General features: G+C 69.3%; 1 protein-coding gene across 1 annotated transcript in view; it reads right to left on the reverse strand.

Moving 5' to 3' along the window:
- Nucleotides 1-26,467, reverse strand: part of PLXNA1 (plexin A1) — a 32,809-nt gene extending 6,342 nt beyond the window's left edge. Inside the window, exons 1-22 of the mRNA XM_068981682.1 lie at nt 25,286-26,467; nt 23,937-24,119; nt 17,226-17,366; nt 16,465-16,565; nt 16,140-16,263; nt 15,855-16,008; nt 15,558-15,657; nt 14,055-14,169; nt 11,374-11,574; nt 9,796-9,892; nt 9,533-9,726; nt 9,293-9,444; nt 8,821-8,941; nt 8,431-8,567; nt 7,084-7,251; nt 6,688-6,781; nt 6,309-6,548; nt 6,087-6,230; nt 5,729-5,963; nt 3,860-4,002; nt 2,553-2,809; nt 2,054-2,120 (exon numbers count right to left, since the gene is read on the reverse strand). Coding sequence (XP_068837783.1) covers nt 2,054-2,120; nt 2,553-2,809; nt 3,860-4,002; nt 5,729-5,963; nt 6,087-6,230; nt 6,309-6,548; nt 6,688-6,781; nt 7,084-7,251; nt 8,431-8,567; nt 8,821-8,941; nt 9,293-9,444; nt 9,533-9,726; nt 9,796-9,892; nt 11,374-11,574; nt 14,055-14,169; nt 15,558-15,657; nt 15,855-16,008; nt 16,140-16,263; nt 16,465-16,565; nt 17,226-17,366; nt 23,937-24,119; nt 25,286-26,467 — 4,350 coding nt within the window. The remainder of the gene's footprint in view (nt 1-2,053; nt 2,121-2,552; nt 2,810-3,859; nt 4,003-5,728; nt 5,964-6,086; nt 6,231-6,308; nt 6,549-6,687; nt 6,782-7,083; nt 7,252-8,430; nt 8,568-8,820; nt 8,942-9,292; nt 9,445-9,532; nt 9,727-9,795; nt 9,893-11,373; nt 11,575-14,054; nt 14,170-15,557; nt 15,658-15,854; nt 16,009-16,139; nt 16,264-16,464; nt 16,566-17,225; nt 17,367-23,936; nt 24,120-25,285) is intronic.
- Nucleotides 26,468-27,054: the final 587 nt, after the last annotated feature.

Genomic DNA, 27,054 nt, shown 5'->3' on the forward strand with positions numbered 1-27,054 from the left:
GTCTTGCATGCTTCCCTGCCGTCTCCCCTCTGGGGTGGAAGCCGCCCAAGGGCCAGGCCAAGTGGGGCACTCCTGTCACATCCCCAGTGTGGGCTGGGAGTCGGGGGAGCCTCTGCAGACACCGCTGGACAACAGGCACCATGAAGGAGCAGCTGTTGGGGGAGGGCTCCCCGCTCCAACTGAGTCCCTGCCTGGGCCAGATGTGGAGCCTCCATCTTGGCGGCCCTGGGGCTTGGGGGTTGAGTGAGACACAAGCAGACGGCTGCCCAGCCTGCTCCAGCTCCTCGGCCCCTGGCCCCCGACATTGGCCCGGCCTCGCACCAGGTGCTCCCACCTTTAATCAGGCAGCGTGATTAAAGAGACAGCTGCCCAGGCACGGCCCTGAGTGCAGATCATGCCTCACCCTCCATCCAGCAGCATGCCCACCTCTCAAGGCGTTCTGTCTGCAAACTCGTCTTCACAGCATCATAAACATAAAACACTCGAAAACACGAAGTCTCTGTAACACGCACGGGCACATCACACGGGCTGCAAACCACTGTATTTTACAAGCAGCAGCCAGCCCTGTTCCTGCCGCCCTCCTGCACAGCTCAGTGGCCGTGTGCTGAGCCACCTTCCCCCAGACTAGCCTGCCCGGACCCCTCTCTCGACCTCGCATTCAACCCTGGGCCTCCGGTCTCCATCTGGCTACCCCCTGTTCCCACTCCACGCCTCTGCTCGCCCTGCACAGCCCAATCCACGCCCTCACTGCTGCCCCTTCCTGTCCGCCCTGCGGCCCAGCAGGGCTGTCCTGACCGCTGAGCTGTAGCGGCCAGCCTCAGCCCCCAACACAGATGACGGGAAGCCCCACCATCTTCCCCGACGTGGGACACCATCAAGGGCTGAGGCTACGTCCACTCGGTCACACATAGAGGACCAGACCCGGGCCGCCTGCCACGGGATCACACAGAGAGGACCAGACCCAGGCCGCCTGCTGCTCGGTCACGCAGAGGACCAGATGCCGGCTGCCTGTCACGGGTCACACATAGAGGACCAGACGCCGGCCGCCTGCCGCTCGGTCACACAGAGAGGACCAGACGCCGGCCGCCTGTCACAGGTCACGCAGAAAGGACCAGACCCGGGCCGCCTGTCACGGGTCACGCAGAGAGGACCAGACGCCGGCCGCCTGTCACGGGTCACGCAGAAAGGACCAGACGCTGGTCGCCTGTCACGGGTCATAGAGAGAGGACCAGACGCCGGCCGCCTGTCACGGGTCACGCAGAGGACCAGACGTTGGCCGCCTATCACGGGTCATAGAGAGAGGACCAGACGCCGGTCGCCTGTCACGGGTCACGCAGAGAGGACCAGACGCCGGCCGCCTGTCACGGGTCACGCAGAGAGGACCAGACGCCGGCCGCCTGTCACGGGGCTCCGTGGCAGCTCCCTCATCCACCGTGGAGCGCTGACCGCAAGAACATTAGGCCTGCCTGCCAAGCCTTCGGGTTTGTCGAGGTTAAGTCAGACACACCTCGGGGTTGGACAACCTCCCAGCTCTAAAACGCAGGTGACCCACTGAGCTGCTCACAGCCCCCGTGAGGCCCACCTGCACCATGTCCAGCCATCCACAGGCTATATACCCCATTCCAATAGCCTGGCTCCCCAGGGCGGTCTCCGGGGCTTGGGGGGAGCTGTCTGGACAACAACAGGAGGAAGCCCGGGTGGCTGCCCCCTCCTCAGCACGGGCTCAACGAGACCCCGCTTCCCCCACCAGGCACCTCCTCAGGCTGGGCCAGCACCGGGGCTGGACACAGACACCCTGCCCAGGGACTCCGTGTGAGCCTCGGTCTGGGCCACAAGGACCACATAAAGCTCGCGCGGCCTGGACCTCCAGCCCGCTCAGCTGCGTGCGGCCGTCAACCCCCAAGAGAGCCAGGCGTGCACCCTGCTGGGCAGGACGGCCTCTGGAGATGCCAGTGGACAGACGCTGTCCCGGGGGCATCACACCAGGGTCTTGGCCCTTCCGTGCCTCCAGGTTGCGGCCCCCGCCCCCATCCAGGCCCCCACGGCCACCCACCTTGAGGAACTTGTACAGAAGGAAAGTGAACCAGTTGGTTAGCATCTTCTCGGCCACTGACTCAGTCCTGGAACAGAGCACGTGGGGTGACCTCAGGCCTGGCCTCAGAGCACGTGTCACCCAGTGACAAGGGTCCCAGACAGGGCATACCCCAGGTGGGTCTCCAGAGTCGCCTCAGCAGTGCCTGGGCTGGACCAGTGAGTGCACTGCCGCAGGGGTGGGTGGGCAGGGTTGTGGGTGAGTCGGGGTGTGGGTGGGCACAGGAATCCCCAGGGCACAGTGGGCAGACAGGTTGTAGGTGGGCAGGGGTACACAGGCACGGGGCAGAGGGACTCAGGCAGGGAGGGGCCACGGGTGGGCAGGAGCACAGGGAGGTGGGGGGTACAGGGGGGCAGTGGGCAGGGACGCGGGTGCAGGTGGGTGGGGTCACAGGGAGGCAGGATGCAGGGCAGGTGGGTACCCAGGGAGGCAGGGGGCAGGGGGCGGGGTGTGGACACACCGGCGCAGCAGCAGCTTGGGGTGGTTCTTGCTCTCCAGGTTCTTCTCGATGAGGTCGGACAGCAGCTGCTTGAGCACGCCCGTGGCGTACTCCAGCTCGCCCTGCAGAGCCGTCATGATGAGCGAGGCCACGTTGCCGCGGTCCCTCATGGAGAAGCTGCGCTGGGCCTCCAGGGTGCGGATGAAAGTCAGCAGGAAGTGCTTCTTGGTCAGCAGCTGCCCGAACAGCGTCAGCGACTTCTCCACGTTGGCCTGCACCTGGGGGGGCCGCAGGCCCGCTCAGACCTAAGAAGCACCGGCCCCTCCGGCTGAGGGACCGTCCAGGCCTGGTGGTCCAGTCGCCCATCACCCTGGCAGGACCCCAAGCCCCAAGTCCTCGCAGAATGGCTATGGTCTGGCAGCTGCCTGAGAAGCCCACGGTGGGCAGAGGTCTGGGCACAGCGGTGAGGTGCCTGCCCCGCCTCCCTCTGCGCAGCCCAGCTCCGACAGCTCAGAGGACGCCTGGTGTCCACTGGCACCAGGGGAGCCCATCCACGGCCACTCACGCCAGCGCCGACACAGACCCCTCTCCCCACTGCACAGAGGACACTCAAGTCCGGACGGGGCGTGGCTCGCCGGGGTCTCCCAGCACAGACATGGGACAAGGGGGTGGAACGCGGGCATGGCTGGCTCCAGGGCCCCACGTGGTGGCTCGTTTCTGCCCCAGAGCTTGTTGAGGCAGAAGGGACACAGGCCCCCAGACCAGGCGGGACACACAGTCACACCTAAGACCTGTCACATAGCACAGTGGACTGCAACCGCAGGAGACACACCTGCCAGGACAGGGAGCCCCAGCGGGCGCCAGCCCAGGAAGCAAGGGGCAGCGAGCAGCCCAGGGCCCCCGGGCCCCTGCCAGTGACAGAAAGGCACGTGCTGCTAGAGAGGGGGTCTCTACCCACAGAGCCACCTGGGGTGGGGTCGGAGCCCCGACATCCTAGGGGTGCAGGGAGGGATGCCCCTGACCACAAGGCATGACAGACTGGACTCGCTGAGCCCTGCCTGTTCTGAACCAGGGCCTGGGCTCCTGGCTGGCCACTGGGGCACCCGGGAGGATGCGGGAGCAAGCCCACTCCCCTTCAGCAGACTGGCCAGCATGGGTGGTGCATGGTGGACCAGAGGCCCGGAGAAACTGCTGGGCCCCAGGAGCCCAGGCCAGGGGTGGTTTGCTGGGACCAGGCCCCCCCCCCCCTCCCAGGGGGCTCGGGCCAGCCCCCAGGCCCCCGCTGCCCGAGGACCCCAGGACCTCCACGGAGAGGGCCGGCAGCCCACCTCCATCTCCTTGAGCACTGGGTGGTCCTCAATCCCCGGGAAGAGCACGCGCATGGCGTAGGTGCGGTAGTCCAGGAAGGGGATGCCGGCGCCGTCCAGGTCGTTGGTCAGCTCATGGATGTCCGTCTGCAGCTCCGCAAAGGCTGCGGCCAGACGAAGGGTCAAGGCGGGTGCCTGGCCCCGCCCACCCCACACAGGGTCCTGCTGGACCCGCCCAGCCCCACCCTCCCGCCGGCCCCGCCCACCCCACTCAGGGTTTTGCTGGGCCTGCCTGGCCCCACCCTCCCGCCAGCCCCGCCCACCCGACCCTCAAGGAACTGCTGGGCCTGCCTCGCCTGTGTTCCTAGTCCTGATGCAGGGTGAGGCCCCCACCCCCAAGCTGCTGCAGACGTAACCGAGACGAGAGCAGAGATTGGGCCAGGCTGGGGGCCCCGGTCCCAGAGGCCGGGGTGCTTGTGGCTGCCCTGGCTCTGGCCGCCTGGAAGGGAGCAGAGCCCTCCACCACTCGGGCCAGCGGCCCCTGACATGCCCGCCCGCTCGGGGCGGCTCCACCGTTCTCAGGACATTCCAGAGCTGTGAGGTGTGCACTATCTGGTCAGGAGCCAGAGGGCGCCAGGCACGTCAGGGGTGCTGAACAGGAGCCGGCCCCCAACCTCGCTGCCCGCTGCTGGGCGTCTGCTCTGGGGCCCCTGGTCATTCTCGCGAGCGCCCCGCACTGACGGGGCTCTGAGGGGCACGCGTGGGCTGGGCTCCGAGTAGACGCCCACCCTTCTCCTGCTGGCTGAGGGCACCGGCCAGAAAAGCCAGCCGGCCGGATGGCGGCCAGCACAGGTCTAGGCTGCTGCCCGGAGCCCACACGCGCACACAGGCGCTGAACCCACCAGGATCCCTGCGGCCCCGGCCCAGGCACCCACCCCTCACGCCCACCCACTGGTCCCACAACAGTCGCGCCCTCAGCATTCAGCTCTGGAGGAGCAGTCTCTGCTCCATGGGGACGAGCCACTGGTTTCCCCTGGAGGCACGGGCACCCTGGGGACGACCTTGGCCCTCCCCCCGAGCCCCCACTCCCAGGCCACTTCTCAGACTTCCGGCCTGCAGAGCCCCTCCCACTCTCAGGCCGGGCCCCCGCCCCCGGGGTCCACCTTCCGGTTGGGGATTCTTGGGGGCAGGGGGCACGTGACCAGGTGTGGGGACACCAAGCCTGCCCTCTGGGGTCGTCCTGTCACCGCACAGGGGAGGAGTCACAGAATTCGGGTTCTGGGGACGTGAGGCCTGCTGGGCTGCAGACAGCGGACCCCGGTACAGGGTACGAGGCCGCAGCCTGAGCGGGCTTTCCCCACTCACCCTCCAAGGCAGGACAGACTCCCGCCCCACTGGTGACTCAGAATAGAGGGGCCAGGCCGAAGGCTGTGCTCACAGAGAGGTCCCCCGCCCCAGGGCCACCCCCGGCCGCCGGATGGAACACCACACACGGGCTCGTGGATCACTGACCACCCACCACACCCGAGGAAACGGCGCCACCCCGCCCTCAGCAGCAGGTGCGGCATCTCCACACCCGGACGCGTGTCCGTTCACACGCAAGGGAGACTGGGACACCGTGTGTCCACCCAGCGGCCTCCAGCCAGGCTGGGACACAAACAGGGGCTTCCGGCAGGGTCTGCTTGAGGGAGCACCCCACAAAGGCCCCAGTCGGAGCCCCCTGGCTCCCTGGACTGAGCTCAGCACAGCAAGGCCCACGGGAGCGTAGGAGACGGCGTGGACTTGGTGGGCAGCGCGGCCCAGCTCGGAGCCTCGGCCAGCCCCGCCCCCAGCCCCGCCCCCGAGCCTGCCCGCTGAGCCCGCCCCCAGCCCCGCCCCCGCCCCGCCCACCTTCCTTGCACTCCAGGGCCACGCGAGACTCCAGGTTGTCCATCTGCAGCTGCAGGCGCTTCAGGGTGCGGTCGGCGTCCCGCGACTTGCGCTTGTAGGCAATGAGCACGGCCACGATGACCAGCAGCAGGAGGCCGCCGCCCCCGCCGATGCCCACGATGGCGGGCAGTGTCAGCAGGCTCTCTGAGTACATCTGCAGCACCCCTGGCGAGAACTCGAAGCCGCCGGCCCGGACCTGGGGGCACAAGCCGCCCACGGCTCAGGGCCCCCGCGAGCTTGGCGGGGTGGGGCGCGCAGGCGCCAGGGGGCTCCCTCCGGGGTGGGCGGCCCTGCGCGGGGTGCGGGGGTGTGGACTCACCGTGACCTTGTGCTGCCCGGTGAGGTTGGGCGACTCGCAGAGCAGCTGCGTCTCGGACACGGTGAGGGCGCACGGCGTCGAGCCGATGAGCACCGTGTAGTTGAGGCGAGAGTTGCCGGGCGCCGGCGGCAGCAGGTTGCGGCCCTGCGGGCAGGATGGGGTGAGCCGGCCGCAGCCGCCGCCAATCAGCCCCCGCCCCCCCGCCGGCCCCGCGCGGCCCACCTTGAGGATGAGCGGCGAGCTGGGTTTCAGCTCCAGCAGGCCGGTGGGGCTGAGCGGCTCCAGCACGGGGTCCGGGTAGTAGAGGAAAGACGAGGTATTGAGCACCAGCAGAGCGCGCACGTCGTCCATGACGAAGCCCAGCTCGTCCGGCCGCTCCCCGAGCTCGGGTGGGCTGCGCACGCCGTTGTCCACCGACGGGGCCCGGCACACCATGGTGGTGTCGTTGTACACCAGGCAGCTCTGGGGACGCGGGGCAGGGACGCTGGGCTGGCTGCTCCACCAGGGGCCAGGAGCCACCAGCGACACACCCACCCTCCCCAGGACCCCCAAGCGTGGCCTCGATGGCAGGCGTGGGGGCCAGGGCCCAGCAGGGACTCACGTTTTCCCTCTCAACGCCGCCGTACTTGGCTCGGATGCGCGGTTCACGGACAGTGGCCAGGTTGGTGCCTGTGACTGTGAGGAGGGTCCCTCCACTAAAAGATGAGGGTGGTGGGAGTCACAGGTGGGACATCCTGGGCCCCTCTGCCCAGGGCCCAGCACAAATGGGAGGCACAGACACCCCACCCAGCCCCCCAAGAGACGGTCGAGGGTTAAAGCCTCTCAGGACCGCGCTGGGCGGCGGGACCCTGTGAGGGCTGAGCCGAGGGCCAGCGGCAGGGGCCCCGAGCCAGGCGCTGGCCTCTGGTGGCTCAGGACTGGGGTCACAGGGCTCAGGGTGGGCAGATCGAGGGCTGCGGGGCTCAGAGCAGGGGGGAGGCCCCCAGGGGAGCCCGACCTGCTGATGCTCCACTCAGGGTCGATCTTCAGGACGGTGGGGTCCTCGGTGTAGTTGTACTTGACCTCGGGGTTGGTGAGCTGAGCGCGGTTGATGTTGACAACTATGGGGACGCTGCCTGGGCTTTGCCCCGGAGGCGTCAGACACCGGATCTCCCGGGAATTTCTCCTGGAGGGGCGGCAGGGTGGGGGCAGTGAGGCACCTCCCACCCGCCTGAGCATCCAGGCTCCACCACCACAGGCTGCGGGCACGTCACTGGCCACGTCCCGCTCCGGCCTCACCTGCCTCCCCGTGACACAGGCCGCTGCGGGCCCTGCCTCCAGGCAGCTGAGGACTGTGGGGATCACCTCCCCCATCAGCCCCTGAGAGGGGCCACGTGCTGTCTGTGCCCCTGTGGGGTACATCCCCAGCTGAGAGGCGGGCCTGGGATCCAAGCTCCCTCTCCAGGGGACACCCCCACCCCCGCATCTGCCTCCTCTGTGGTGTCAGCTGATGAGCCTGGCTGTGTCTCGATCCGCAGAGCCAGGCCCACAGGTACCAGGAGCAGACCTGCTGGGCAGGAAGGGGCTCACTGGGCCTCAAGGCAGCCCCGTGGCAGCCCTATCGATCGCCCGGGGATGGCTGGCTGGACACATCTCACAGTTTCAATGTGTGTCCAGAGGGGCCAGACTCCACGCTCAGGGCCAGAGCCCCACGCTCAGGGTCAGAGCCCCACACTCAGGGCTCCTGTTTCCTGGAAGGACTCACACGATGCACTCACTCCCCCACCCCCATCCTTTCTGATCTGAAAACAGGCTAATCCCAAGACCGGGCCATGAGCTGGTGGAACGGGCTGCTGAGGTGGGGGTGCTGGGTCACCCTACGGGGCAGCCAACCCGGTCACCGCCTGCACCTGCCTGTCCCCTCCGTGCCTACACCACAGCCGCCAGGCCCGCACGCGGCAGGCTGCAAACACCAATAATTAGTCTGATAACGGGTAATTACCGCAGGAAAATATTTAAAGGCTCGCTCCATTATCATCCCTAATCTAAAATTATCCACTTCAAGTCTCCCGGCTTTTGTTAAGGTTCCCTTTCTCTCTCTCAAGAATTTCTCTAAACGGCGGAGCTGTGGGGGCATCAACTGAGGGCAGGGCTCGGGCGTCTGCCCCTCAGGCCAGGCCCCGCCCATCTGCTCTGGAGGGAGCCTGTCTCCATGGTAACCTTCTCCTCTCTAGGTTTCCATAGTGATTACCCCAGCCAGGCTCGCCACAGTCCCCCTTGTTTCCCAGGCAACGGAGGGGGCGCCCAGCCACCTGAACCAACCACCACTGGGAACAGGCGGGGCGAGCCTGGGGTCCCCACATACCAGGAGAAGGAGCAGGGCCGGCCGCCGACTGACACGGCCACATCGCTGCCCGCGTTCAGGTGGCTGCCCTCGATGCCAATCCAGGTGCCCCCCGAAAGGGGCCCGCGGGCAGGGCTCACGCGGTAGAAGGTTGGCGTCTGGAAGAGAAGGGACGGGCTGGGGCTCCGGGAAGCCCAGGTCTGTGCACTAGGTCTGGGACGGCGCCCACAGGCAGGGCCCCATGTGCAACGGGGTCCGAGTCAGGCCCTGGAGATGGGCGGCGCGGGGCGGGGTCCGTCACTCGAGGTCGCCTGAACCCCGGGCCGCCTCCGTGGGCGAGTTGTTGGGGGGGGGGGGCCTCGTCCCCCGGGGCGTGCGAGGAGAGGCCGCAGGGCAGGGGGGCGGGCTTACCACAAAGGTGAAGCGCTTGGGTGACAGGGCGCGGTAGCGAGGGGAGCAGTCCCGCACACACACTTCCACCAGGGCGTCGTGGGCCCGCACGGTGCTGGCGTCCCCGATCTCACAGACAATCCTGTGGGCACGCGGGGGCCTCAGCGGCTGCAGCGCCAGCCCCGCCCAATCACCGGCCCTGTCCCACAGGCCCCGTCCCACTCACTGCTAGGCGCTAACATACTCGCTACCCACTGGTCTGCACAGCACCTTGCCCCTGCCCCCCACAGGCCCCGCCCACTCTGCCCCACCCACCATCTGGCCCCGCCCACACAGGTCCGGCCCACCCATGCAGGCCCCGCCCCCACTCACTGCTCTGCGCTGATGTACTCGCTCTCCACCCCTTGCCCACGGGCACGCCCCCACCCCGCAGGCTCCGCCCCCGTGGGCCACACCCACTCTGGCCCCGCCCCGCAGGCCCCGCCCCACTCACTGCTCTGCGCTGATGTACTCGCTCTCCACCGGGCTGCACAGCACCTTGCCCACGCGCACGCCCAGCCGCACGTCCTCGAAGCGCAGCCCCAGGTTCTCTCCCGTGATGGTGAGCCGTGTGCCGCCCTGCCGCGGGCCCGTCTCAGGGGACAGCTGTGGGAAGAGGGGACAGCTGGGGCGATGGCCAGGTGTCAGAGCCCCCGCACCCCACCCCGTGCCACAGGCCTGGGGGCGCGCCTACCTTGAGAATCTTGGGGTCCGCGCAGCGGCTGCTGCCGTGGCGGGCGTGCATCCATTCGGCGGGCGAGTCTGCGGGGCAGTGGGGACGCAGGGAGCAGCGGCGCTCCGCCACGCACCAGCCGCACTCGAAGCGAGGGTCGGCCTTGAGGCAGAGGCCGCAGCTCTCCCGCAGGGCAGGACACTTGTACAGGTGGGCTGCAAGGAGGACGGGGGTCAGCGGCCGCCCGCGGGCCCGCCCCCCGGGCCGCCCCCCACGCGGCTCACCCTTGATATTCTGCGGGTTGTCGATGACGAAGTGGCCGTTCCACACCACGGACAGGTTCACAGGCAGGTCACTGACGTCGTTGCCCTCGTAGGAGTACTGCAGTGGTGGGAAGAGGCTCAGGCCGTGCGGCCAGGCCTGTGTGTCCCTCGTGGCCACCTCTGGCACCAGCCACTGGTGGCAGGCCCGGCAGGGCAGGGTCTGGGGGCCAACCTGCACCCTGACGCCTGACATCCCCCCACCCCTCCCAGCATCCCTCCCCGCCACAGCCCCGCCCAAGTTAGCCGAGGGCCCAAGCGTCTGCCCCCATCCAGCTGCTTCTCTGCACACAGGCAGCTGCTGCCCCCAGCCTCCAGCAGTCACAGGACCACAGCCTCCAGGGTGACCCCCGCCAGGACGCCAGGACTCCTGCACCCCCTGGGCACTTCCTCATCTCCAGGCGGGAGCAACAAGCCCCCGCCAGACTGCCCTGAGCGTGACGAGTGTCCCCTGTGAGGGCTGCCCCCCAGCCGCCCCCAGGCTGGGCTGGGCTCAGGGACACAGCCCTCCTGGGGAGCCCAGCTGTGCCCCACTTTCTCAGCTGAAGACTTGCGCTCCGTCCCAGGGCAATTCATCATCATTTTATCTGCAGGAATGTAATTGGATCCTATCAAACTCCCCGATGCTTTCTTTTCCCTTCACACGGGGCTGCAGGGAAGACAAATGTGGGCCTGGCGGGGTAGGGGGAGGTGGGGAGAAGAGAGACAGCGGCCTTGGGGAGGCACAGGGAGGAAGGGGAGCCAGTGAGAGACAGGCAGAGGGCGGGGCCCACAGGAGCTAAGGGGGCAGGCAGGAAAGGGGACTGGCCAGGCAGGCAGGCAGGGGACCCTGGGCACCAGCCGAGGGCCAACCTGCCCTGAGGCTGTGCTGACCCCTGGGCCCCGGCCCACCTGGCCAGGACAGAGCCAAGAGGGATAGATAGAGCCTGACTTCTGACCTCGTGCCCCTCCCCTGGGTGCTGGGGGCCTAGCAGACGACCCAGAGGCACCCACCCACCACTCAGGGCCTTGACCCGTGCCAGGAGGCCCACTGCCCTCCTGAACAGATGGGGAGACCGAGGCCTGCTGCCTCAGGACCGCCAAGTCAGCCCTCTCCCCTCTCCCACCACGAGGTTCTAGCTCTGTGGACACCACCATCACTAAACTCATGGGATGTGATCAGAAGCCTTTGGGAGGGCACCCTGTCAGGCGTGAGGCTCCAAGGGTGGCTGCCCACACCGGCCACCACGCATGGCGGCCACATCCCGACACAGGACACCTCAAAGGAGCTGGTGCTGTCTCCCTGACCTCGGCCCCCAGGGACACCCCTTGTGCCCTGAGCCCACCCAGGCCCCTCACCCACGTCTGAGATGGACAGGCTCCCTCCAAGCATCAGGGCAGCTCTGGGAGTGGCCCCTGCGGCCTGCTCATCCGGGGCCTCCCAGCTGGGGCTGGCGAGGCCTGAGGGGGGGACCGGGGCGCCCCCTGCACAGGGCCCTCTTGCTAAAGCAGAAACCCACAGCACAGGGTCCCAGCAGGCGCTCTGGTGCTGAGCAGACTCACCGAGGAGTTCTGGCACTGCAGGCTGGAGCTGTTGAAGCGCACGGCGCCGACGCGGGCTGGGCCCCCCGGGAGGTGGAACAGGCACTCGTACCCTCGCTGGCCCGACTGCGGCTGCGGCAGGTTCCGGGCGGTCAGGGCGATGGGCTTCACCACGCCCACGGGCACGTAGATCTGGGTGGAGGGCAGGATCTGTGGGCAGTCCTGGGGGTACAAGGCTGCAGCTGAGTCTGGGCTGGAGGCGTAGGGTGGCTGCATGGGGCCCGGTCTAGCATCGAATGCCCACCCCACACACAGGCACGCCAGAGGCGCCAGGGCCAGCCAGCCAGGCCCGGGTAACGGGCAGCACACTGTGACCGGGGCAGGCCCGCCCCTGGGACCCCCACCAGAGCAGCCCCATCTGGGAGCAGCTGACAGGCCCCTGAGGCAGAAGCAGGCACGAGCTCTCGGCCGGGGGCCCAGGGAGTAGGTAAAAATAGTCAGAGCGGGCAGAAAAACAGCCTGGCCCCCAGGGCCAGCGTCTCAGCAACAAGGACTGATGCAACAGCCCGGCTTGCTTGCAGCGGCGCTGCAGCGGCAGTGGAGGAGCCGGAGTCGGCCCGCAGGAGCCCCGCAGAAGGAGCTTTAAACAGAGACGCTGGAAGCAGGCTGCCATCCCCACGCCCCACAGGCAGCTCCCGAGGTGGCAGGGCTGGCTCCGCAGAGGTTCCCGGGGCCCCTGTGGGGCACCGAGGGAGCAGGGCAAGCCTGGCAGGCTGACCCCTGGCTGGGTCTGCAGGTGCCCCGGGGGCCACCTGCACATGGGCACTGGCCAGCATGCGGGCACTGATGGGCACAGGCTGGCACATGGGCACTGACTGGCCAGCGGGCACTGACTGACTGGCACGGGGGCACTGGCTAGCACGCAGGCACTGGCTGGCACGTGGGTACTGGCCTGCAGAGTGTGTGGAGCTCAGGCCGCAGCCCCACAGCAGTGGCCAGCAGGCATGTGCCCACAGCGGCCAGCAGTGCCCAGCCCCCGTCAGCAGCCCCACGGCCCTGCTCCCACCGTCCCCACCTCGCCCCCTCTGCGGCCAGGAGCCAAGTGTTGCTGCACAGACCCTCCCCACCAATCAGGCCAGAGCCTCGCTGTGGCCTTGGCATCTCAGGACCCTGGCCCCAGAGAGGGGTCGGCTCGGGCCTGGCGCAAGCCCCTTGAGAGGCTGAGGCCAGGCTGGGGGCAGGCGAGCGGTGTGGACACAAGCCCTCCCCAGCCCCATCCGGGTCCACACGCGAACGAGGGGCCACGATTGCTGCTGCCCGTCCGCTCACACAGACCAAGGGAGCGTCCAGACGACGGCCCTCCAGCCTGCTGTTGGGGCACTGTGGTCACAGGTCTCAGCGGGGCGCGGCCCTGGTGTGGGCAGTGAGGGGCCCGCGGCCCTGGTGTGGAACCCCCCCACACCCCACTGCTGCAGAGGCTGGACGGGGGCAGACAGTCCGGGGCCTGGGCGTGGGCTGCTCCCACAGCAGGGCGGCCCTCCATCAGGGGCTCCACATGAGACCCCCCAGGCCGCCCCCTCCCCACCATGCGCTGGTGGCCCCCTTGAAGGCAACTGAGCAGATGTGGAAGCGCAAGACCCTGAGCCGCCACCACAGGCAGGAAGGCGCTGGGGGGCTGGGACCCAGGCCCGCATGGCTGAGCGCGTGCTGAGGGGAGGGGGTCGCCCTGGAAGCCAGCCTGACGCTCCTTAGGGACAGCCCCACGTGACCTGGGACCAGCTGGGAGGGGGCGTGTCTGAAGTCAGCCCGCCTCTGACAGGCCCCTTGACCCCGAAGGCCCCTCCCCCCAGCCGGCCCGAGCAGGGTCTACACCGGCATGGCCGAGGCCAGACAGACGCCCCGCTGGAGGACCCCCGGGGGGCACCCTCTGCGGAACAGCTCAGACAGGCAGTGTGATCAGGGCCGGCCTGTGAGGACCAGGCCCCCACCTCACACATCCATTCTGCGGCCACCACCAGCTGGCTCAGCCCACCGGCGGCCCCCAGGCAGGCTGCACACCTGGGGCATCCACTCGCCCGCTCCCACGGGTGCCCGCCTGCTCTCGGCTCGTTCCACCCACTGCCAGCTTGTCCTGGACGTGCGTCCTTACTGGGAGGTGGAAAAGCGAAGGCCCACAAGGCGGGGGGTGGGCGGGGGCAGGCAGGGCAGGTTCTGTGAGCGGTCCACGCCGGCTCATCCTCCTCCCCGGGCAAGTCCAGCCCCACCACCCAGAACAAAGTCAGGGCTCTGCCCGGCCCCGGAGCTATCACCCCCAGTGACTGGCAAGGACCATGCGGCCTCACGGCGGCTCTGGAGACCAGCAGACACCTGCACCTCGGCCCAGCCCCCGTCCACACTGAACTCCCCCTGCCACCCGGCACACTGGACAGACAGCCTCTGCCCACACTGTGCCTGGACATGCTTTTGGCGTGCAGCCCCCAAGCGGTGACCACCAGCCAATGCTGCCAGCGACAGTCCCAGGCCGGGACAGCCCTTCTGGCCGGCACCCCGCGTGCAGCTGCTCTCTGCCTCCAGCCCCGACCGCGGCCCTGTACCTCAGACACGTCACTGCAGCCCCATACCTAGGACGCGTCGCGGCGGCCCCGCACCTCGGGCACGGTGACGCGGCCCCGTACCTCAGACCCGTGGACGCGGCCCCGTACCTCGGACACGTTGACGCGGCCCTCCAGGAAGGAACAGTCGGCGGCGCTGTGCGTGCACACGTGGCGGTACTTGCACCAGTGGCAGGGGAAGGAGCCGCTGACGCAGGACAGGCAGCTGCGGGAGACACGGGCGGTGAGGCAGGGCCTGCGGCACCCACCCAGCCCGGGCTGCGCCTTGGGGCCTCCGCACGGGCTGCCCCTCACTGCCCAGAGCTGGTCACTGCCTGCCGGGGCTCCCCACCCCACTCCCCCCACGGCCTGACCATCCACACCGGCGTTGCCCGACAGACCCTCTCAAGGACAGAGCCCTCTGAAGCTGGCACCAGGCCACTCGACCGTCAACACTGAAAACGCATTTAGTGCAGCTGAGAAGCACATTCTTGTGTAATTTTTTTGTTTGTTTTAATATATAGTTTTAGGGCTTCCTTGGTGGGTTAGATGATAAAGAATCTGCCCGCAACGTAGGAGACCCAGGTGTGATCCTTAGGTCGGGAAGATGCCCTGGAGGAAGGCATGGCAGCCCACTCCAGTACTTTTGCCTGGAGAATCCCATGGACAGAGGGGTCTGGTGGGCTACAGTCCACAGGGTCACAAAGAGTCGGACACGACGGAGCGACTACTAGAGGCTTCTCTTAAGTACCCGTCACCCAGCTGCACAGGGTGTCAGCCTCACCACGCAGGGTCTTTCTGTGGCAGCATGCGGAGTCTAGCTCCCCGACGAGGGGCCGAGCCCAGGCCCCTGCATTAAGAGTGTGGAGTGCTAACCACCGAACCACCAGGGACGTCCTGAGCAGCATGTCTTAAATCCCACCTCTTCCTAATAAACTAAGATTTAAGCATAGGCGGGACAGCCCCAGTGGAAGCTGGCTCCCTGACTGGAACAAGGCTGGCCGGGCGGGGCCTGGCCGGGCCACGGAGCCCCGCCCTGCACCCTCACCTACAACTCCAGGAAGCCCACGGCCCGGCCTCCACACAGCACCTCGCCCCCTCCCAGCCTCTGGAACACAGCCCCCACCCCAAAGATCCCAGCCTGCCCAGCACGGGGAAGCTGGACCCCGGCGGGGGAGCAACACCGAGGCCCCTGGTGGGCGCCCGTGAGCCGCCAGGTGGGTGTCAGACCCGCAAAGACACAACTGAAAACCCGGGGCCTCGGCTCAAGGCTGACCCTGCCCAGGCTGGGCACCCTGCCCCTCGTGCCTGGACCCAGGGGGACACACAGCCAGGCCCTCAGCACCTCCCACCCTTCCGCTGAAGCCCCAGGAGAGCACCCATGGCCTGCCAGCCATGCCCCAGCGGCCCCCCAACCCGGGGAGACCAGATCCTTCTGCCCCCAGGCGGCAGGTCCTGAGTGCCCACCCCTGGCCGGCCGTCTCCTGCCCACACAAAGCAGCAGCGATCTGGTGCCCACTGCGCACACGGGGTGAATCACTGCATCACACCCCCGCGGCCTCCTGGGCGCCGGGCCTCAGGCCTGAGAAGCCGCGCGGGGGGCGGGGCACTCACGACTGGTGCACACTGCAGTTGTAGAAGACGAAGTCCACGGACGCGAACTTCTTGCCCGTCTCCTTGGACTTCAAGTAGAGCTTGACCACCCGCTGGTCTCCTGCACAAGCAGCGCAGGCCGGGTCACCAGGGCCCCACGCCGGGCGCCGGGAGCCAGGGAGGGCCTTGCCGGGGACCCTCCCCTCCACCAGGGGCCCAGCGCCCACCCCAGTGGGCGGGGACTGGCTGCAGTCTTTCCCCCGCCACCTTGCGCTGACCGCGGCCCCCGGCCCCGGCTGGAGGGCCTCGCGGCCTCACCCTGGCCCCGCGTGATGGGCGCCACCTCCCGGGCGGAGGGGGTGCGGCAGTGGATCCGGCCGTCCTCCAGAACGCCCTCGGACTCGGTGAAGTCCTCGAAGGAGCAGTTGATGCCGGCCGAGAGGTCGGGCACGTTCCAGGCCTGCAGCACGAGCTGGGGGGTGGAGCGCGGGACAGGGTGAGCACCCCAGGGGGGCCCCCCCCATCCCGCCCCGGGCCCCGCCCCGGCCCCAGGCCCCGCCCACCCAGGTTCCGCCCCGCCCCACCGAAGGCGGCTGCACTCACGGGAACCTGAGATGTAGTCACGGACACGTTGCGAGGCTGCACGCTGAGCTGCACGCACTGCAGCAGGTCCGCGGCGAAGCGCTGGGGCTCCGTGGCCCGCTCGCAGGCATCCTGGCGGGAGCAGCTGCAGGCGTGGGTGTGGGCTGGGCTCAGGCAGGAGGCCAGAGGGGCCCCAGGATACCCCATACCCTGTCCTGACCCAGGGGTGTTGGGCCTCTGACACTCAGCAGCTCACGGGATGCCCACCGCCCCCCACCGGACCCAGGGGAGCTAGCACTAGGCCGGCGCCTCCAGACTCTCCGCGAGCTGCCCGGGCCAGACTCACATGCTGTGCAGGACACACCAGCCGCAGTGGGGGTCTCGGGACCCCAGGCACAGCTCACACGATGTGTACTGCACGCAGCTCTCCACGGGCACCCGTGTCACCTGGCGGAGGACCCTTGATGTCAGGCTCGCCCCCCCGGACACCGGGAGCCCCCGTCTCAGGCCCTCCTTTGTGCCTCGTCCACTCAAGGGTCACCCCAGTCCTGCCCGAGTCAGGCCACGCAGACCTGGCTCTCAGCAGACAGTAGCAGGCCCAGGAGACAGCTCTGTCCATCCCAGGCGTCAGCCGGTCCCTCCTGCCCTGCTGCGCCCTGACATTCCCGAGGGAGCCACGGGCCCCAGTCCTCAGCCAGGAGGTGGGTAGGCCTGCTCACCCCGACCTCGGCCGCTCCCAAGGCGGAGTGACGGCGGGGGCCAGGGCCGGGGGGGCAAGGAGGAGGCAGCTGCCAGGAGGGACAGAGGCCTGGCCTCATCTGCTGCTCCCGCTGCCAGGGGCCAGCAGGCTGGGCAGAGGGCAGCACAGCGCGTGGCCTGGAGGAGCTGGCCAGGCCAGAGCCAGGAGCCAGGGACCCCGGACGCTCCCCCTCCAACGCCAGCCCCCGGCCTGGAGGCACTCGTCAGGGGTTCATCCCCAGGGGTGCCCAGTCGGTCAGGGAGGGGGTCCGGCTGGCATTCATTGGGCGTTTGTCTCCAGGGGTGCCCAGTCGGTCAGGGAGGGGGTCTGGTGGGCTGGTGAGCCCCCCCAGCTCCCGGGGCGCCCACCTGCTTCTCTGTCATGGCGTACAGGTAACGGCGGTCAGGGCTGAGCACCAGGTCACGCAGGATGGGGCTGCCCTCCTGGGCCACCACGCTCTCGTAGGCCAGCGCCGGCCGGCCGCTGGGGTTCGAGAGGTCCACCAGGATCTGTGGGAACGAGACCCACGCTGTGTGTTGTGTCAGGGGGGTCTTCCTGCCCCAGCCCCTCCCGGGGAAACCTGCCAGGACCACTGCACCTGGACCAACCTCGTCAAGCAACGCAGACCGCAGCCTCGGTGTAGGGGTCCCCCAGGGACAGGACGACCACCGCCCAGCACCCGTCCCACCCCCGGTCTCGAGCTGCACGGCCACAGCCCAGGCGGGGGCAGTGGGCCAGGCCGGGTGTCCCGGGGGAAGGGCTATTTGTGCAGAGGGGAGGAGACACATGGGATGTCCGGTGCAGATAGAGGGCCCCCCTGCCTTGGGAGGGAGACTGAGGGGCTGCTCCAAGGCGGGGCATCCCGGCTAGAAGGCAGGGGGGCAGGCATGGCACCGGCGCTGAAAGTATCCTAAGCCCCGAACAAGCTGGGCGCTAATCAGCCAGCTCTTCCCTGCCGCTCGAGACACTGCAAGTATTTTTAGCTGCTTTCACCAAACAAATGTATTTAATTAACAGCGAGACCCAAAGGGCTTTCCAGAGAGGGGACCCATGGGGCAGTGTCCTGCCGGCTCAGTCCAGCCTGCAGGGCTGGCTCTGGGCTAGGGGCTCCTCCCAGGCCGCGTGGGGCCCCCGGCCCACCTCCACTGCGGCCCAGCAGCCCTGCTCCTTGCCCCTCACTTGCAGGACGCGGTGGGGCCGGCCTGACTGGCAGGCAGACGCCCCTGGCTCAGGCCAGCTCCCACGGGGGCGGGTGTCCCGGGCGGAGGCCATGGGGCAGGGGGAGGGGAGGCCGCATTCCTGAGGGCCCGCGGCCCCCCCACATCCGCTCAGCTGCTGCCCCGCCAGGCGGGCGGGCTTAAGTCAAACCAGACCCGGAAGAGGCGAGTCCAGCTGGGCTATTGGGGGGTGGGGGGGCCGGACTGGGCCTAGAGCTGCCCAAACAGCCTCGGGGAGCCGGGGGGGGGGGGCACAGCAGCCCAGCCTCCATCCCCCAGGCTGGGCCTGGAGGGGACCCCACGGGCAGCCCCAGGCCGAGGAGGCCAGGAGTCCGGTCCATGCCCCAGCCCGGCCTAGACGTGCCCTGATCGTGCGGGCTCTGCCTCAGTGTCCCCTCCACCCCTTTGGCGTCCCCCCCTCGACCCCCTCAGCGTCCCCCCCGCCCCGTCAGCGACCCCCCGTGGGCCCCCTCAGCGTCCCCCCCGGGCCCCCTCAGCGCCCCCCCTCGACCCCCTCAGCGTCCCCCCCGGGCCCCCTCAGCACCCCCCTCGACCCCCTCAGCGTCCCCCCCGCCCCGTCAGCGTCCCCCCTCGACCCCCTCAGTGCCCCCCCCGGGGCCCCTCAGCGCCCCCCCTCAACCCCCTCAGCGTCCCCCCCGGGTCCCCTCAGCGTCCCTCCAACGCCTTCAGCGTCCCCCGTCCCCCACCCCATAGCCACTCAGGGACTAAGTGGCCCAACAGACGGCGCCCGGGGATGCAGGCCCCAGAGCCAGCCAACCAGGCCAGCAGGTCCAGGCTGGAATGCGGCCAGGCAGTGGGGAACGGCCGGTCGGAGGGCAGGGCAGGGCACCAGGGCTGCAAAGGGCCCTTGCAGGTGCACCGCCCACCCCGGGACCCTGGGGAGGCCTGCCCGGCCCTGGCCTGACTGACCACACCCCGGACCTGGGCAGGGGCCGCTCGGGAGGGTGCTGAACTGGGCCAGTGTTGGGCCCCGGGCTCTCCCTGCAGACGCCCTGACCCTTCCCTCTCAGAGCAGTGAGCACCGGCCGGGCTGTGGGTGCGGCCTGGGGGCTCCCACCCTGGGGGGATGAGGGATACGCTGCAGGGAAGGCCCGCGTGGGGGGTGCACGCTGGGGCGGGGGTGGGGCCACAGCCAGCCAGGGTCCGGAACGCCGCCGCCCCCAGGCCCGCAGCCGCGGGCTGACCGACTCCAACAGGTGGCTGCCAACAGCTGCGGCCGGAGCGTGCCTGTCCAGCTGTCCACCCGTCAGGCGCCGTCCGCCACCCACCTGCCGGCACAGGGCAGCCCCTGGCCCTTACACATGCGAGGCTGCCCCATTTCTGGAGGGCACAGAGCGCTCGGGGCGGGTCGGGGAGGCAGGTGCCCCCACGCTGCATGCCGGGCAGCCCCCTGGCCAGGCTCAGCAGGGGCCCAGCCCACGGGTGCCAGTCGGGGCTTCTGGCCAGTCCTGGGGCCCCCGTGAGCCAGCAGGGCTGATTTTAGGGCTGCCGGGCCCTGGAGCCCACAGAAGGGGAACCCTGTGTCCCCAGACCTGCCCGAGAAGCCAGGAGCCGGGATCGCCGGTTGCACCTGGGGCAAAGCAGGGGAGGGGGGGTGGCCAGCCGCCAGGGGAGCATTCCAGGGAGAAGGGGCATGCGGGGCGGGCACAGGGCCAGCTGGCTGGCAGGACAGCAGGACACACACACCCCTGCCTCCAGCTGTCACCCGAGGGCCACCAGCCGGGGCAGCGGGCCTGCAGGAGCTCGGGGAAGACAGCCACACGGGCTGGCCCCATCCCAACCTCCTGGCCAACAGGACCCCGGAGCCCAGGGCACAGGACACGCAGGTCCTGCACAGGGACCCCGGCCCCGGGGCCGCTCCAGCCGGCTGCCCCCACACCCCTCGCCGTGAGGCCCTGGCCAGCGGCTGCGGGCAGGCAGCTGACGGCCCGGCCAGGTCAGCTGTCCGTCCAGCCCAGAGCCAACAAAGGGTCCATTCTCCGGGCCAAGGGCGGGCGGGGGCCCCGGGGAGGACGTCTGGGCCATGCAGGCTGCTTGCCAAGGCCGGCACGCGCCCTCGCCGCCCGGAGGCAGGGGGCTGCCCGGCTTGGCCCTCTCAGGAGGGGAAAGGGCCCTGTCCCGCCCAACCCAAGACACAGCCCGACTCCTTGCTGTGAAGCGGGGGCGCCCTGGCTGGCCCCTCCTGGTCTCCAGGCAGAGGATGGGGCAGTGGGCCACAGGGCCGAGACCGCACGGGCGCCTCCTGTCGACGCAGGAGCCCAGCCTGCTCCCTGCCCCCAGGGGACAGCGGCCCCTGCTCCCCACCTCCCTGCTGGTCAGGCCTGAGGCCCCCACAGGCCTGCTCCTGGACCCTTCCCATCCTTCTTGGGCCACCTTGGCACCCCCTGCTCTGGCTGGGGGCTGGTTCTAGGCCCCTTCCCGAGTCGTTCTCAGGAAGGCCAGAAGGAATTTGATACTGAAAAAGCAATTAGCGATTTCCTCTTGGTGGTAATTAGGTAATTAAAACACGACTTGCAGCAGGCCTGATGGCTGTAACTGGGCCAGACACACCTGGTGCGGGGGAGCGGGGGTCCCAGGAGTCTCACGTTTCCTGTCCTCGGTTCTCAGCACACAGACCGACCGACACAAGCAGTGGTCCTCCCTGACCCTCGGTCTCCTCACCTGACTGCAGACGACCCACTCACCGCACTGAGAAGTGAGAACTTCACAGCCCCTGATGGGGGGTGGTGCTTGGAGGGGGGGGCCCCGAGGCCGACCCCTGCCAGGGAGGAGGGGACGGCTGCCCGCAGGGTCCACCCATGGCTGTGGAGGCCGCACAGAGCTGGCACGGGGGCTGCAGAAGTCGTTGGGCCTCTCTCACAGGCCGGGGCCATGGCCAGGGATGCCAGGGCAGGTAGCGGTGACCATCTGGCCAGATGTCCTTGCCGCAAGCCCCGCACCAACCCCACCTTGCAACAGCAGCTGATGCGGTGACCCTACTTTCCAGAAACACTGGGAACCCCAGACCAGACCTCTGTGGCCCCCACTGCCCACCACAGGGTGCCCAGATATCTGTCCACCGCGCACAGGACAGGCCCAACCCCTCCCGCACGGCAAGGGCCCCTCTGACCTGTGAGCCCCCTGTTCCCGCCCCCGGAACACCTCCCGCACCCCATCGTGCACAGGCCTGGCTGTGAGGAGCACGGGCCCCACAGATGCTCACAGACGGTCAGCACGAGGCTGTGAGGCCTGCACTGGGACCCCAAGAAGGGGCTGCTGGACCACCCTGGAGGCAGGGTCCCCCGACAGCCACCCAGCTTTCAGGGTCTCCCAGGTTCAGAATCCTGAGGCGGGGAGCAGGCGTCACCGCCTTTCCAAGAGCAGCTTCTGGAGACGAGGCCCCTGGAGAGGAAGGGGCGTTCCCGTCCCAGCAGCCCACGGTGGGTGCTCCCTGGGGTGCGGGGCAGTGGCCAGGGCTGCCTGGGGATGTAGCGGTGGCCCCTCCACCCTGCAGGACCCCCGCAGCAGGGCTCGGCCACGTCGCTGCCTGGCCCTGGCCCCACAGCCCCGGGAGGACAGGTGCCCCCCCACCCCCAGGCCCACACTGCAGCTGGGGAGGGTGGGAGGCACCCCTGGCAGGAGTCCAGGGCCGGAGGCCCCCCACCTCCCTCTGGTACCCGGGCCAACTCGAGGACTCCCGGTGGGCCTGGAGATGAGCAGGAGGGGACGGGTGGGGGGCAGGTGCAGGCGGGGCACAGGGAGGGCAGGGACCTGGGGGCACCCCAGCCAGCCCGTGGCAGCTCCGGTTGGCAGCTCTTCAGTTAATCGGCTGCAATTTTACACAACACCATTTGGAGGTGGCCCACAGCCAGCCGCGTCCCCAGAGCTCCCCGGGTCGCTGTTTAAACCCCAGGAAGGACCAGCTGTGGGGAGGACGGGGCGGGTCCGTCTCAGCGCAGCAGGCCGCACAGAGGCGGGGAGGGGCCCCAGGCCTGGACTCTGGGAAGGTGGGGAGACAGGACGGGGGGCCAGGCCTGCACTGAACCCCAGGCCCGGCCCTCCCAGGCCCGGGGGAGAGAGCTGGGAGCCTGCGGGGGGTGGAGGGGGGCGGGCACCGCTGGCCGCCAGGCCCTGGACCACAGCCACCTCCACCCCCAGGCCGGGCTGGGACGACGCGGGAGGGGCCGGGCAGGGGCGGGAATTAGGAATGTGCTGCCGAAGGCCAGGTCAGCGAGAGGCGGGCGGCCGGGAGCAGAGCCCTTCGAGGAGGTCAAGGCTGGAGGCCTCAGGTGGGAATTGCAGGTCAAGGAGCCGGCGGGCGCAGGGACAGAGGGCCAGGCCCAGCATGGGGACAAGAAGCCCCTTCCCCATGCCCAGGCAGCCCCAGCCCCGGGGGGGACGGGGAGGCCGAGAGAGAGGCCCCCCGAAGGTGCGTGCTGGTCCACACGGGGTGTGCAGGGGTCATGCCTCCACGATAGACCCCCTCGACCAGCCCAACTCACAGCCCCGGGTGCGGTTGGACCCTACACCCCCAGGAAGGCCACCATCCGCCCCGCGAGGAACACGAGGCCAGCAGGGCCGCAGCAGGCAACCGGACCCGGAAGGCAGGGCTGGGGGCCGGCCGGGGGCCTCAACTATCACCTCCCTGGTGGCTCACCGGCCACCAGGAGGGGCCCCCCAGCCCCAGATGCTAGCCTTCTGCCAGGCGACGGGCTCGAGGGTCCTGCAGGAATGAGTCCCTGCTGCTCCGCCCACAGCCCCACCCTGGGTGGGCCCCCGCGGCAGGGGCAAAAACGGCTCCCCAGGGAACCCCCATGGGGTCTGTGGGCCCTCTCCGCTGCCCCCCAGCCCTGGGGCTGCAGGCAGAACCCTGCTGGAGGCCCTGCCACCCCAGGTAGGGCCAGGACAGGGGGTCATGGGGTGGGCCTGCCACCCCCGCACCAACTCCACACTGCCACGGGCAGGACCCCGCAGCACCCACCAGGGGGTGCCCTCGGCACAGCCCCCAGGGCCCAAGGCCCATGGCTCCGTCCATGGGTGGAAAAGCCGGTGCTGAGGGAGGGTCCTGCCCAGAGGCCGCAGAGCCCGTGGACCGCACGTGGCAGGGACCAGGGACCTGCCCGCCCCTTAGGCCTGGGCACCAGGGCTGAGCAAGCAGTCAGGGCCCAGCCCCCACCCGGCACCCGCAGGCCGCGCTGGGTCAGCAGGCAGCCTCCGCCAGCTGTTATTTCATCCGCCAGCCCCACCCCTGCACTGACCCTCAGGGCTCCAGGCACCCCCACCCTCCAGCCCCCAGGAGCTGCATCCACGGCAGCCAGGCCTCCCTGGGCGGGTCCCTACCCAGCCAGCCAGTGCTGACCCTGGGGCTGCTGCCACCCCAGGATGCCCACCCCCGCCCGGCCCCCGCCCCCGCCCTGCACACCCCCAAGCTGAGCCCGTGGAGGGGCCGGGGAGCTGCCCCCTCGCTAGGGCACCCCAACAGGCTCACGGCAGCCAGGGGCGGGCGGGCTGCCAGCCTCACCCTGCCCTTGGTTCTGTGTCTCTGGGCAGAGTGCTGCCTCGGCGACACCCGATCCCGGCGGGGAGAGGGCCACCCGGCCAGCCCCACCCCCGCCCCCCGCGGTCTCCTGGAGGTCACCTCTGTGGGTGGGCAGGCCTGCAGGCCGAAGGGCCCTGTCAGCCTTAAGCTGCCACAGGCCTGACCTGCCCCCAGGCCCCGACGCCCAGCCAGGACCTTGACACGTGCTGGACGCAGGAGCGCCCGGGGCGCACGAGGAGACGATGGTCCCCGGGACTGGGGGCCCCTCCCCACCAGGACACGAGCAACAGGCGCTGGAGCCCCGGCCATGACCCCGTGCTGACCTTGCGGATGCGGCCGCTGCGCGTGCCCACGAACACCACCGTACGGCCCTGGTAGTCGTAGGCGGCCACGGCGGTCAGGCCGTCGTCTCTGTCCACGAACAGGGGCGTCCCCTCGATGGTGACCGTGCCGCCCAGGGGCTGGTTGAAGTCCTGCCCGCAGAAGTCGTCGTCAATCTGCAGGGGCTGAAGAGGCGGCGGGGGTGAGGTCCAGGCCGTCCCCGGGGAGACGCTGCGGCCGTGCAGCGCAGACGGTGGCTGGCACAGCTGCGGCTGGTCGTGGGGAGACGGAGGCCCTGGGAGCTGCTTGAGCAGCAGGAGCCCGGGACGGAGGGTGCCTCTCATGCCCACCAGGCCCAGGCCCTGTCGCCTCACCACAGGGGCGCAGGGAGCGGCGGGGGGCACACAGGTGTGTGCCAGGGGCGGGGTGGCTCACTCAGGACAGGATGCGGGGTGACACCTAATAGGCAGAGGGAGGGGCCAGCTGAGAGGTGGCGTCTGCAAGGGAAGGAAGCAATCGATAGTGCAGGTTCCGGAGCCGGGCGGGGAGGGCAGGGCAGGGGGACGGGGTCAGGCAGCTCCAGGCCCGGCGGAGGCTTGTTGGGGGCAGGGTTGGGGCGGGGTCCAGGATCTTGGCTGGGGGGCTGAGGTGGGAGGGACCAGGGCGGACGGGAGGGGCAAGAAGGGGGCACACACAGAGCACACAGGGAACTTAGCAAGGCGCCCGCCAGGAGTCTCCAGCTGCACCAAGGAGGCCCGACGCTTCCTGGACAGACGGGAAAACCCGGGCCGGCCCTTCCTGGGGCCACCCCAAGCCCTGGGCAGCAGAGGCGCTGGAGGTCCTCCAAACAAGCCCTCACCCCCTACGAGTCTGGGGTCTCCCGTGGAAGATCATCCTTTCTGGGGGAGGGCAACATACACTCCTCAAAAAGCAGCTGGCCCCGTCAGGGCCTAGAGACAAGACAGACAGCAGCCAGCCAATGGGCACTGAGCGGCTCCCCAATTTCCCGCCCACCCAGGTGAGATGCACAGCCAGGCACCACGGCAGCAGAGAGCAGAGCCTCGAGATAGGACCCTGAGAGGAGACGGTGCCCACTGCCCACCTGGCCCTGGTCTGGCCCCAGCTCGCCCCTTACTGGCCATGTACCCTGGACATCACCCCACCTCTCAGTGACCTCATCTGTGAAACAGAGACAAGGCCCGGCCAGCCAGAGACCAGAACAGCACTCGGGACGAGGGCGGGGGCTCTGTCCACGGGCACGAGGGCACACGGACACAGTCACGTCACCTGTTTTCTCAAGGGGTGGGACGGCCGTGTCCCGTGTTCCGGGCGGGCGGGGCGGGGTGCTCACCGAGTTGATGCAGCCCAGCTCCTTGTTGAGCAGCCAGGGCAGCGAGAGCTTGCCCTCACCGCGGTAGCAGGACTGGATACGCGCCTTGATCTTCTCCTTGATGGCCCTGAGCGTGAAGAGGCAGAGGACCGACTCCCGCGGCGGCTTCACGCGGTTCTTCTGGCCCTGGGCGAACACGGTGAACAGCACGTCCTCGTCCTCGGCCAGGCCCAGCTGGTGGGCCAGGGCCCGGCCGGGCCGGCTCAGGTAGGCGTCCTGCACCAGGCGGTACTCCACGCCCGCCTGCTCGCAGCCGACGGGGAACTCAACGTAGGAGTAGAACTTGGGGTCGTCCACGCACAGCCGCACGATCTTGGACGTGAAGAAGTGCTCGCCGGCAGCGTCGGGCGAGGTCAGCTGCGTGTCCAGCTGCAGGGTGAGGTAGTACACGAAGTGCTCGCTGCGGAAGCTGTACACGTAGTAGATGTCGAAGGCCGGGAACTTGGACAGCGTGTCCGAGGGGATCTTGAGCTGCGAGGACACGAATTCGTCCTGGTACACGAAGCCAAACATCTCGGCGTCCTCCTCGTTGGCCATGAGCCGGCGGCTGGACAGCGTGGGGAAGTACTCGGACTTGCCGTCGATGGGCGTGCCCACAAAGAGCTTGGCCTGCGCCTGGCCGGGCGGCCCGGCGATCAGCACGCCGGCCATGCTGCCCGCCTCGCGCACGCCCGACAGGTAGTGCTCCTTGCGGTGGTGTGGCTCGCCCAGCTTGAAGAGGTCGTCCAGGCGCAGGAACTGGCAGATGCCTTGTGAGGCACTGCCGCAGGCCAGCAGGCGGTTGGCGGGCTGGTCCAGCAACAGCAGCTTGTTGACGTTGTCGGTGCTGCCCAGGCCGTGCGGGCAGGACTGCACACTGGGCGGGGGGTAGCACTTCTCGTTGTCCTCCACCGGGCCCGTCACATGCGCCCGCAGCAGCGTCAGGTTCCCCGACAGCTTGTAGATGCGGTTCACGGCGCCCACATACACCTCGCCTGTCTGCTCGTGGACCACCAGGTGGGTCAGCGCCCAGTCGCTGGCAGTGAAGGTGCGGAAAGGGGGCTGCGGACCCCCGCCTGCCCGGGGCGCGGCCCCCAGCAGCAGCAGCAGCAGGATCAGCAGCAGCAGCAGTGGAGCCCGCGGGCTCAGGCGCGGCAGCAGCATGACGGGCCGGGGCCTCAGGCAGAGGCGCTTGGGTCCTTCGGCACCACGCATCATAGGAGCCTCAGCCCTGCGGGGAGGAGGGACAGGGCGTGTCACCTGCGTGTCACTGAGCTCCAGTGCCCATCCTCCGCCGGGATGTCCCACTCGTGGGGGGCGGCCTGACGCTCCAGGAGACGCCAGAGGGGCAAGGGAGAGCCCCTCCCGGCCTGGAGCCCTGGGGGCAGCTATTCTGAGCCCCACACTCCGGCCATCAGCGCGGGCCGCTCGAGCTCCGCCGCTGCCCGGCCACGGCCGGGAGGAGAAGATAGGGACCCAGGACCAGGAGGTGGGCGACAGACCTGGGCTTGCCCACGCCCCCCAGGGAGCAAGGCTCCCGGCTCCAAGCTCCCACGGTGGTGACCGCCTCTCTGCCCAAGCGCCTTGCGGGCTGGACAGTACTCACAGGTAGTAGGGAACACTCGTGTGGTCCCTGAAGAAGGCGGGGCTCCTCGCAGCCACGCCCCGTCCCCGGCCCCGTCCCCGGCCCCGCCCCCAGCCCTGCCCACCTACCCTCGCCCCGCCCCCAGCCCTGGTCGCTAAGAGCCCGG

Source organism: Capricornis sumatraensis, chromosome 10 (genome assembly GCF_032405125.1).
Source record: "Capricornis sumatraensis isolate serow.1 chromosome 10, serow.2, whole genome shotgun sequence".
NCBI lineage: Eukaryota > Metazoa > Chordata > Mammalia > Artiodactyla > Bovidae > Capricornis > Capricornis sumatraensis.